Genomic DNA, 12189 nt, shown 5'->3' on the forward strand with positions numbered 1-12189 from the left:
CACTAAGATTTACATATGCTTTATTATGACATAAGAACATACAGAAAAATAGTTTTGGTCCATCAAAAAGCTTCAAATAATTCAGTGTCCATGCCACACATAACCAAAGGGATAATTTTATCACCTCAATCAACTTTGCAACATATTTGTGGCTTCGCTGCACTTTTATAACCACCACTGACTGTTCTTATTCTTATTATAAATACAGAATCTACTAACTGAGCATAAGCAAAGAAGGAAAAAAACATTGAAAGGGTAAAGAGGTACAACTTGACTTCACATCTGTCTTTCTTCTGCTCAGTAAGTAAAAACCTATTTGGGCTAGAGGTACAGCTAACTAGCTACTTCCTTGGTCATCATTTGTACTAGCTAACAAGACAAGTACGTACTGATATTACAGAAAGTTCATAAACAAGGATTAATTATAAAAAAAAAGAAAGAAAACAACATGGCAGCTGGACAAAAAAAAAAGAGCGATTAGGTATAGGACGTCTTGGTTTGTTTTTAGAATGTAGAAGCCAATGGGCCGAGTAGTTTTAAAAAAAAATGTTTATTAAGCTTTTGTGTGTGTGTGTGTGTGTGTGTGTGTGTGTGCGCGCGCATGCGTTCACGTTGGCATTTTGTGTCATGAGGGCAGGAATGTTAGGCGGTAAAGACTTGGGGGTGGGGAGGAAGTTAAATTGAAAATTTGTGCTCAACAAGAAGAAAAAAAGTGGGAGCATAAACAAAGTCAACATTCTCCAATCAATTACTTCAGGTGTTCCTGATTCCAAGCGCCTGCTCCAGTTCCTGTCGCCTCTGCTGCACCTGGAGGAGAAACAAAATATGTTTTCGTCTGTAGCATTATGGGTAGAGAAGATGCCGGGACTTACCTTGGAGTAGAAGTAACGGCACACGGCCTCCTGAGCCCATGGCTGGTAATAGAACTCGGCCCGCCTCTCTTCCTCAGGGTTGCTCACCACGTCTGTCATGGTCTGCGGATAAACGAGAGCCTCCGTTAAGGCACTTTTGTTCTCGTAGATGCGTGTGCCTCATTTTTAGTGAGTCGGAGTTGATCTCGGCAGACTGAGCGCGAGAAGCAGGGATACACCCTGGACTGGTTGCCATTGAATTCTAAAAATTCATAATGAATAAAATAACTTCTGTTTTTGACTCTTAAAGCTTTCCGGACAGCTCCTCTTGTGATCCATTTGTACACTCACCTTGAGGTCCCTGCACTGCGACTGCAGCCAGTCATTGATGAAGCCCTGAGGATCTCGGGCGAAGCTGAGCATGAACTCTCTCTGGGTCTTCAGGTGGTTGATGGTCTCGATGGTTTCGTGGATCTGAACAGATTTGGATTGGCTTGTGATTCATTGGATACTTAATCATGCGCTTGATTCAGTAAGGCAGCAAAAAGAGCCAGCTGTCTGACAGGTGAGGCGACAATATGTGAAGCCCTATCAATACATTGCTTTGTGTTCAACTCTACAGCACTGTCAGGGAGACGGGAAAAAAAATGCACCGACCAGTAGCAGTCGCTAACCTCAAAAAACCACTCCAATCCATTTACGACTGCTGGCGGGAGGCAAGGCAGACCTGACTTGACTTGCATCGAAAGCACATTTGTGTGAAATTGGCCTCGGTGTGCTGGGCACATCTGTATCTGTCACAAGTGTTTGTTTAATGGAGCTGCACCTTCATGCCACATTTAAACCGGCGGCGTAGTCTACATTGCACCCGACGCGCTGCGTTATCGTCACCATTTTTGTAATGAACCCACTGTACACTTCATTAGGTACACAGAGTGCAAGAGCTGCAGTAGAGTTAGCGATGAAACCGGTTGCCGATAAACTGTGGTACATTTCAAAATGGTTATTAGCTTTACCACTTTAATTTTAATTAGCGTTCAAAACAAATTTTGCATTATGTACCTCACCTACTGTGTGTGCTCTCTTTAGGGTTGAGCAACAGGTGCGAGGCTAACTACGCGCACGTCTAACACTCGTTTCACACACAAAATGTGCGTTCATGGAGAAAATTGCAACAGTTTCTTGCACCAATAAGGTTAGTGTGGAATTATCCCCCAAGTGCAGCTATCTCTGACTCAAGTAGCAGACAGAGCAGCCTGTGTTCTCTTTTGGGGCTTGGAGCATCGAACGGGAATATTTGCTGCCTGGATAAAATGCTTGAGTTGACCAAAAAAAAAAAAGGCTTGCATTTAGGAGATGGAGGCAGAATTTTGTCATCTCAAGTCAAATGTGCTAGAAATCTTCCATCCATACATCTATTATTTGAATTTAAGACTGATTTCCTTTAAAAAAAAAAAAAAAAAATTGGAGCCAGCGTTTCCTCTTGGGGGGCCTCCACACTGGGAGGTATGGTTGCTGTCACTCAGCATGGATCAGCTCCCCTTGGGTGCTTTTTCTTCATATGGTTTCTCTGTGCCCTGCCATGTCTTTTTTAATATCAGGGTCATGATGGTATGTTTGAAACTTTTGTATGTTTGTGTGCGAGTCCAGGCATGCTTGTGGGAATGCATATTTGTGCATGTTGAGGGGAGGGGGGGGGGGTCCCTGTACAGCATCTTTCTGTATGAATTACATAAAGTGCTATATAAATACAATTTTTATGAATTGATTGATTGACTGACTGACTGATTATCCGAACCGCTCCTCCTCACTGAGATCGCAGGCGTGCGGGAGCCTTTTCGAGCTGTCTTAGTAAAATATTTATAAAATATGTACTTGGACTTGAAAATCTGCATGCATGTCGCAGGGTGACACAAAGTAAGTTTTTCATAGAATTTGGTTGATTTGTCTGTTGGTTTGTTGGCCAAAATCAAACTGAATTGGAAAACATTGTTTATTTTGTCAAACATTTCTGATTCACAATAGAATTGATAACTCATAAGATTGTTTCAATCGAATACCACCGCTACCATGCAGCAATGTTATGCATCAGATTTTTCTGTCTATGTTTCTTTTCGCAAAACCATGATATCAATAGCCTCGTTATGAAATGTTCACACTGTTTCATCTCTAATTTGAGGCACAGCTACAAAACCATTGGTAGATTTATTACCTTGTTATCCAAGCCTGCTATTTCCTGCTGACTGGCGGTGGACAGCAGGAAGGAGTTCATCTGAGTCTTCAGCGTGTCGTCTACCTCCACGTCAATGTCGTAGCATGCCGTCTTCTTTTGGTCGTTGGGGTCCACGCTAATGCAACGCAGAGAGCACATTCAGTACAAACATTCAGTACAAACAATTTGCCTGATGAGATTCCTGAGCTGCAATGGGGCTGATGCGGCACGACCTGATCACATGGTTGATGATGATGGGCTCGGGAGGCATCAGTAGCGCATGCAAGCGCTGTGGGATCTCGGAGAACTTCATCCTCTGGGTCTCAAAGATCTACAGATTGAAGGAAAAGCAATTCATGGACATTCAGGGAAAAATCATATGAAGGTGCCTCAAAGCATGGCAAATTACTCTCTCTCCTCAAGTGGTGGCCTACGAGTAGCAACTATAATGACCATCGCACATACAATGTTAAAGGCTTCTACTAAGTGAGCTTTTTGGGCTCTAATGAAATGCTTATCCAAAGAAATTCATATGGCATTCAAATCCGAATTTTACTTTATTTAGCGCTTCCCCAAAACCTGTGACAAAACCCCCACGATTTTTCAATAAATTCTGTTAACCTATTTTTAAAAAGCGTTGACAAGCACAGGGAATCAGCTCAAATTGAGCTACAGCAGCGACTTTTTTTTCATACCCCACTAGTTTTATTTCTCCATGAAAGAAGTCAACTACTGCCCGCAGTCGTTAAAACAGTTGGAATTGCATGAGTTGTAAAGCACATTGCCAAACGCCAAAGTGCGTCACGTAAATTAAAGCACTTGACAATTTCCAGCATGTTTGGAAAGCTTGTTATTTACGAGCGCAAGGAGGCGATGACAGAAGGTGATGTAGAACCTCAAAACCCATTTCTTTTTTTACCAGGGATAATACAAATCAGACACGCTGGTGCATTTCTTTTTTTCACTGAGATAACATTGAAGCAGCAGTCATGTTTAGTCTGAGGAGTTCACCCTGTGTTGGGACTCACATCCATACAAGGACACAAGAAAGCAAACAAGTGTGCTGTACAACATCAAATGTTATGACTATCGTAAATGTCAGCCCTTTTGGAGCAGATTGTAAGCATCGGGGAAGGAGGAAAGTCAAGTTTGTACAGATTTTGAGTCCCCCACTTCCAATCAAAGTCAGCAAATCCGAAATAATTACCCTCTGGTGCAGGGTATGTGCTGTGTATCCCCCCCAACACTCCAATGTGCTGAAAATTTTTTTAGGACAGATGATCGTAAATGTTTAACCTCTTCAACCCAGTATCTAAGATTATACATGTCCTGATTACATGTTTTTCTCACCCAAGTACGAGTCACCTTAATTTGAGCAGCTGCCAAGACAGAGTCTTGATCCGAGACCTTATCATGGGTTAAAGGTTAAGTCAATTAAAACAAAAACGTTCTTTGCAATATCTTCTCTGCGGCCCCTTGAGTCCAAACACAGTATTCTGATTAATATTACGTTTGTGGAATATGAATTAATCAGCAAAATCTACCCAAAGTTAGCTTCCCGCGACAAGGTTTCTCCATTGGCTGTATTGCGCTGTTTCCGGTCGTGTATTCTAAAACGCGCAAATATTTTTCTCTAATATCTGTGTATCTTTGGATTAGTTTGTATCCCTTAAAAATAATTACAAAATCAAATTCAAGACAAAAACAAACAAACAAAGTTAGCCTAGCTTTTCCTATTTCCTTTTCTCTCTGTTCTGTCACTCTGGATGCCCTCTGTGGCACCATGTTGCCTCTCACAGGCCAGTCTTCAACAGACATCTGGTTTGTGGGAGGAAACTTACTACTAGAAATGGTGCGATTTTCCGAGGTGGTCATGTCAAGTACGCAGCACACAATAATTGACAATGCATTTTTTCCTTATTTCTCATATTTTAAAAATCAGAGCGAGTGACGAGTACCCTCACTGAAGACAGAAAAGGATGGAATGGTGACCACCTGCTGCAGGTATTTGTCGCAGTTGATGAACTCTCGCTCATGGGGGTCCTGCAGTTTGTGAGTCTTGACGTACTGCCACAGGGCCTGGATGATGACAGGTCGCGTCTGGGTGTGGATGCCCAGCATGCGAGCCAAGCGAGGGTCCAGCTTGAACTGCGGCGGCTGTGTTTTTTGGTGGGAGGTTCCGCAGTTAGAATGGATCAGATCTAGTTTGAGGTTAATGCAAGTGTGAGCTTTTTGGTACCTGGTAGTCCAGCATGAGCAGGACAGTGCAACGGACACCCACGTCGCCGGGTCTCTTTACTTGAAAGCCATCAGTCTCCTGGGTGGTTGCAGTCCTGTGCCACTAAAATGGTGCAAAGACGACCTTTATAAAAGGGAAAACCTTTCTACAATGGTTATTTCTAAAGGCAGTAAAACTGCTTAACGGATGCTCCCCATGGCTATATACACAGCGGATATAAAAAGTCTGCACAACCCTTTTCAAATGGCAAGTTTTTGTAATGGAAACACGACCTATTTCAAAACTTTTTCCAAAATTACTGTGGCCTGTACCCGCAATTCAATTACATTTTTTATCTGTGAAATAGGAAGTAAAAATAAATTGAGATGTGTTAGCATACTCACAGCGTTACCTCATTTTCTGCGCGATAGCTTCCGTGCGACCCGCAATTCTACTTAAGCTATCTTAAAACAAACTATCGTCGTCGTCCTACAGTCGGTGACCGAACACGTCTCTGCACAATTTATGAACGCAGCTGTTTGCTATTCAGCTTATCCGAATCGACTGACAAATTGATCGGCATATTCGAATAATGTTCTGAGTTCTTCAAAAATACTGTTCGATTATTCAGTGTCGATGTACATCCGCTCCAAATGGGGACACAGTGCTTCAGAGCATCAGGCAGTCCAGATGAAGACACTTCAAGTACGAGATACTGATTGCGTGAGAAACTGGGCTGCGTTTGGAAACTAATAAGAGAGGAGCGCGCTCCACCACTCCGAACACACACACTCTCAAAGTAGTGCGACGGCGCTAGAGTAAATTACTGAATGCGACCCTCATGTTTATTTCTTGGCTGGTCCTACTTGGAAGAAAAGTAACAAGAAAACGCACAAAATAACCAAGAAGAACTGCACGAGATAAAGTTACGGTCACAAATGAAAATCTGCAATAAAGTGAATACGCAATAAGAGAACTGCAAAGTAGCAAGGGAACACTGTATACTGTAAAAAAACTTTTTGAATTATGGCCAGACCATAACAAAATTTGGCTCCCAGTCGATCGCGAGGGGTGGGCGGGGGATTTGTGTGGTTTCGATTTCGTTAGTTTTTGGTGCTGTTATGGCTGTTGCTCATCGTGGTGTGCATGCGTGCATATATATGCAAGCTTGTGCATGGTTGCGCACCCGTGTGTGTGCGCGTATCCTCGATTGCGGGAGGTTGGTCGCTTCAAAAGTCGATCTTCGGTCAAAGAAGGTTGGGCACCCCTGGGTTACAGAATGTCTTTTCATAAATATGTGCACGCACAATCCTATAGAATATTCTACTTAATAGATTTCACTTCATAACAACCAATTGGTTCCCTTTTTTATTAAATCAATAGTGCATCACAGCAAACTATTTCTCTCTCTAGAAACATTTTCATTGTGGTAATTTGTAACAAAAATAACAATTTAATTTAACTTACCATTTCTTCTATCAAAATCATAAGGCGTTTAATACAAAAAAAGCTTTGACAGGCATTGAACAACTTCACTTGGGCAGCTGGTATTTTAGCATGCAACATAACGCAGTAGGTTCATGGCTGTGGATTTATGATCAGAGACCAGGTCACTAGGATTAAGACAAAAAATGTGAATACTAGCATATGTTTTGGCACTGTTTCAACTAAAACAAAGGTGCCTTGTTTAGCTCAGGAAATAGGACATTTTCTCGAATTGGCACTCTTTAGTTGGTGAGCAACATTCCATGGGATATACCTTGGGACCCAAATCACGAGGTATGGTCCTGTGCTGAGCCAGTGACGTTGCAAGCCGGCTGACAGACTCAAAGTGTGATTAGCGGCTCGTGCTTCTCGATCACGGATGCCCAAAGGACCGGCCAACCAACCTCCCACGATTGATCTGTTACAGCGCATGTACGCATACACACACGTGCCCATGCGCATACACATGCCATGATGAGCAACAGCCATAACGGCCCCAAACATGAACGAAACAGAAAAATACAGTAGATACATGAGTTTGTGAGTTGGTGAAAAGGAAATCATTGCCTACCTTAGTAGAGACCTGATGCGGAGGCACGGGACCCGATTTTGGAGCATCTTAAGTACAGAAGCTATCATCGTATGTACGTGTACCGTTTTAAAATGCTTCTCCTGGGACTAAGTATTCCCATTATTTGCCATTGGTGAATTGCAGATGAAACAAACTTTGAATAAGAATAGCAATTTTAAAAAAAGATATGTCGTAACATCTCTGATCACAAGTTGCAATTGCTGACCGCTAACAACTTCCGGTGATACAAGGCACGCGCCACTGTAGGTTAAAGGTGAACTGCTTATTTATTCTTGCAGTGTACATCAAACACAAAAATATATAATAACGCGCACACACAGGCACACCAATCTTTTTTTTTTTTTCATATCCATTTCCACCTACACTCCTTGCGATCGACTTGGGCGAGCGACTAGTTGGGCACCCCTGTTCTAGATGAAGAAGGCATTCTAGATGAAGTCAGAGTAGCTACAAGAACTAATGTGAATAGCACAGCACATTGACCATCGGCACTTCACAAGTACATTGCGGTAATATGCTTCAGTTTGTCGCAAAGTCAGGCTCACATATGAGCGGGATGCTCTTCCCTGACTGGTTAAGTGGGACCAAGCGGGGTTGCTGTGCTCACCGCCTCCCGAGTCCTGTACGGAGGGAAAACTAAGACCCTCTCTTACACTGGCCACTCTGATTATTATTTTTTAAATACTTAGAACAACCACGATGCATTGTTCCGAGTTCCCGTTCAGTGACTTCTGTAATATTTGGCAGCTCTGCATTTTGCCATAAAAACCACACAATGGCAGCTTAGCGTTTGAGACGCAAAATGTGAATTTTGACTGGCAAGCTGCAATGTGAAACCACTTATTTAAAGCATGGATATACAAAGACATGTTCTTACTTCCACAAGGTGATTATCGGGACCGTAAAGATCCTTGTCCAACTCAATCACCAGAGACTTGAAGAAGGAAGAGAACTTTCTCTTCTGCTTGGTGGCTTCGTACTTGGACACGGCTGTCTGCAAAGTAAATGTGCCATACTACTGAAAGGGTGGGAAAAACGATGAGCGCAGCACAAGAATGTATTGACCCTTTACAAAACTGAAAAACAACACACTGAACTAAACTGTAGAGCTTAATGAACACTGCGCCCACTGTAACAAGACTCTTACATCTTCAAGTAGACGCCCCTCCACACGGAGCTCCCATGATGCAACAGTGCCCTCACCATCCTCAGCGTCGGGCTTGGCTGGATTGAAGGTATTTGATATGAAAATACGAAGCTTTCTTTTTTGCTAGGGAAAAAAAAAAAAAACAGTGAGAAGGAACTTCAATGAAACGTTAATTTTAAACATGAGTGTTACATGAGAAACGTTTTGTTTGACTCAACAAACATTGGTTACATTTGTTCCCGAAGCTAAAATCAAACCTTAATGGGTCTCTTGAGTGCCTCCTGGATGTCCAGCCTCTTGCGCATGATGGTCTGGTCCAGCTTCCTTTCAAAGGCGAGTAGATCCATGTAAGCCTGAGACTCCGGGACCAGTTCCCTGATCTGAGACAAGGTGGGGGGACAAGGTGAGTGCCGGTATTGCAAAACTGGACGGATTTTGCAACACCATTCCCCTTTCATCAAAGTTAGCACAGGCCCGTTTTTCCGAGGATTATCATGTGGTGTGGGGTGATTATGAATCAAAGTGCTCAAACATCCTGATAACCGGGCAAAATTTGAGCATTTTCCACCACGTCTGGACAAATACAGTACTGCTAATGTCAGATTTCCAAATGTAGGGCTGCATGTACCCAAAATTTCATTATTCCATTGAAATTAATTTTGTATTTTTAAAAACCAATACAAAATAGCCAATTGAGGCGCAGGTACTATTTCCACTTTGTCTACTTTGGGTCAACATGCTCACTCTCTGCACTGTGACTTTAATTGTGTGTGGCTTAAACAGGTGAGTGACTCTTGTGTGCTGCTGGCTGCTAACTGACTAACAGTTAGCCAGTCTGCGTGTTAAATATTTGGGTATCAGTTGTGGCTGTATAAACGTGCTTCACACAGCATTACAATATGTTCTAACTAGCAATGTTTACATGACCTTGTGTCGGATTGTAGATGGGTCGTCATGTAAGGCAGTTCTGCTTTGCAGTACAAGCATTGCACTGCATTGCAAGTGAATTATCTGAAGTGTGACATGATCCCAAATTTTAGGCATGATTCCCTCTTTTATGGACTCTTTCCTTCTGTTTCGTCACCATCAGGCCAATTTATTTCTATGCTGAGTGGTGTGTGTGTGTGTCTGCAGGAACAATAAATCACGGGAGAGATTTTACTTCAACTGCGATTATCCTGTGGTGTAAAATAAAAACGTCAAGGAGAAGTTTGCAACTGCAAACATCAAATCTATCAGTCATTCTCACTTCCACTACTACTTCTTCTACTCCTCTATGTATTTTCCGCCAGTCTGGATGGACTGTGGTATCATGCTACCTGGGTGCTATGTCATCAGTCTGGTTTGGGCTAATTGTGTGTGGCGTGTCGCTCATCTTGAGTAAGCCACACACTTATAAGTGTCGGAAACATGCATGCCCATTTATTTTCTTCATCAGTGTTACTTCATGCTACGACTCACCCTCTGAGGTAGAATTTTATCGGCCATCTTCTTCTTCTTTGTACTGTAAAAAACACATGCAGGTAAACACATAAGGAAGCTGTGCTGTATCATTAGCTCTTAGTTCACCTTGCGAAACCAAGAAAAATGTCATCCCATTAACACTCAGCATCAACAGTTGATTTTACTTTAAATGCGGCGTTGCCCAAGTTAAGCAGTGTAATTTGTGCAACAGTATTGATCAGCGCTGCCTGAAGTTGATTCAGACATCATCTAATCCCACCATTAAACGCCACACTTTTAATTCAACCAAGCATCTGGCTCTAAAGGTATTGATCGCCTCTTACTGCTGGTTGCGACTCTGCTGCTGAACCTGCTGGATCTGCTGCGGGGCGGGCCTCTTACGAGACGGGTCCATCACGCCAGGCATCCCTGGGCGAGACACGGGGCTGCCGCCATAGCCCGGGGGGCCCATGGCGGGTCCCTGTGGGGTCATACGACTGGATGGAGGCATGCCAGGTCTCTGCATTGTGCGGGAAAAAAAAAATTAAGTAAGGAGAAAATAAACAGCAATGGCTGCTGTATCGGGAACTTCAAATCCTGGCACATCGCCCGCAATGATGCAGTGTGATTACATCTTCACTTGGCAATATTTCTACAAGTCATAAAACATGATATCAGGGTAGGGATTTATGAGCTATTGAACTGGAAAAGCTTCAAAAAAAATCTTATGGAGCCTGTAGTTTTACAAATGTCTAGAACTGCTGTGATGGGTACAGAGCAGCTCCCAGTAATGCGTCCGCCTCAAACAGTCAGGTAAGTACGATCATACACAACAACTGTCACTCACCAAACCGTGCGCCAAGAACTCAAAGAGCCGACTTCTGGTATCGGACTGCATAAGCACAGTGGTCAAATGCGGCGGCCGATGAGGATGTGACAAATCACAAAAATAGCTGTTGTCCTCAGGGTGGAAAGGTGGCATCAGAGGACAACTTCACATCAACAATAACGCCTTATTGAGAGGCACCGCCTTTTTCCCCACATAGAGAGACCGCCTACGCTGCACTGCATACACACACATCTGCGCGGCCTTGAAGTACCCAAGAATAAGCGAGTTTGGCGCTATTCAATGCGTTATCAGGCTGCCGGGATGAATGAAAGCAGTCAAGGATGCTTGGGGAAGGGAAACGCAAAGTCACTTGTCGCTAGGCAACACACTCTTGACAACCGTGGGCTACTGATAATTAAATCTAATACAGGTAATACATTAGCGGATATTTTGCCAATCAGAATCTTTGGTACCTGCATATATAAATACCAAGGATGTCCCAAGTCACTTGATTTTGAGTATCTGTCCATATCGAGTCCCTATCTAATACCTCTGTAAGGCGTAGAAAAAATGTAGTGTGTTTCCGGTAACCCGACCGACCGAGAATTTCTACGTCGAAAAAAAAACTTTACGGTCGGCATTTTTTTCAAACAACCCTCTACATTTTTGTGTAGAGGGTTTACATTGGTGCAAACTCTTGCGATATTCACGTTGAGCGCGTGCGTCGTTTGCCCTGTCGTCTGTCAACAACACTCCGACGACAGTTTAAACCGCGTTTTCTGTGTTACAGTCGCGTGCTCGCACCATAACGTTAAGAAAATAGCATCCATTGATGTATCGAAAAAAATAAAGCGAACTATTTGATGAACACCACGGGCCGAGTAAAAACCGAGGGCAGAGGAGGGCGGAGGAGGGCAGCGGAGGCGGCGGCGCGCCCCGGCCCCCGAGTCCGGAGCGGGGAGAAACCTAAATAGGTGGCGGTGGCGAAACTTTGTCCGACCAACCGACCCTTATGCTGAAATTTCTTGTTACCGGAAACACTATCTTTTTTGTTTGGCCTAATGCAATGACGAAGAACCACAACCAAATGTTATGTTAATTTTAATTTAATTTGAAGAAAGGTATCTCAAGATGATACCTTTTGTATATAGCGGTAAATCAGCAGTGGCTTACATCAAGTAAATATTAAAATATGTTATTTTGACTTTAGAAATGAAGAAAATTCTTAAGGCGTAGAAAAAAAAAGTAGTGTGTTTCCGGTAACATGACATTTCAGCATAGGGTCGGTAGGTCGGACAAAGTTTTTTCTTTTTAATCTACCCCCCCCACATATCAAAAATGTAAACAAAATAACCATAAAACATAAAACAAGGAGACATTGAAACCCCCGCTCGCCCCCCAAAGCGGGGGGA

At 43.0% G+C, this 12189-nt stretch overlaps 1 protein-coding gene across 2 annotated transcripts in view; it reads right to left on the bottom strand.

The window, feature by feature from the left end:
- Nucleotides 1–576: 576 nt before the first annotated feature.
- smarcd1 (SWI/SNF related BAF chromatin remodeling complex subunit D1) overlaps nucleotides 577–12189 on the bottom strand; it is a 14450-nt gene continuing 2837 nt past the window's right edge. The window contains exons 1-13 of one of the 2 annotated variants that reach the window (XM_019858144.1): nucleotides 10796–11225; nucleotides 10293–10468; nucleotides 9967–10009; nucleotides 8763–8885; nucleotides 8506–8628; nucleotides 8236–8352; nucleotides 5303–5404; nucleotides 5059–5220; nucleotides 3297–3394; nucleotides 3064–3199; nucleotides 1203–1325; nucleotides 873–974; nucleotides 577–807 (exon numbers count right to left, since the gene is read on the bottom strand). In XM_019858144.1, coding sequence (XP_019713703.1) covers nucleotides 754–807; nucleotides 873–974; nucleotides 1203–1325; nucleotides 3064–3199; nucleotides 3297–3394; nucleotides 5059–5220; nucleotides 5303–5404; nucleotides 8236–8352; nucleotides 8506–8628; nucleotides 8763–8885; nucleotides 9967–10009; nucleotides 10293–10468; nucleotides 10796–10930 — 1494 coding nt within the window. In that variant the 5' untranslated portion in view covers nucleotides 10931–11225 and the 3' untranslated portion in view covers nucleotides 577–753. Of the gene's footprint in view, nucleotides 808–872; nucleotides 975–1202; nucleotides 1326–3063; nucleotides 3200–3296; nucleotides 3395–5058; nucleotides 5221–5302; nucleotides 5405–8235; nucleotides 8353–8505; nucleotides 8629–8762; nucleotides 8886–9966; nucleotides 10010–10292; nucleotides 10469–10795; nucleotides 11226–12189 lie in introns of those variants that run through there. The other variant, XM_019858139.1, reaches the window with a different exon arrangement.

Source organism: Hippocampus comes, unplaced genomic scaffold (assembly GCF_001891065.2).
Source record: "Hippocampus comes isolate QL1 unplaced genomic scaffold, H_comes_QL1_v1.1 scaffold17, whole genome shotgun sequence".
NCBI lineage: Eukaryota > Metazoa > Chordata > Actinopteri > Syngnathiformes > Syngnathidae > Hippocampus > Hippocampus comes.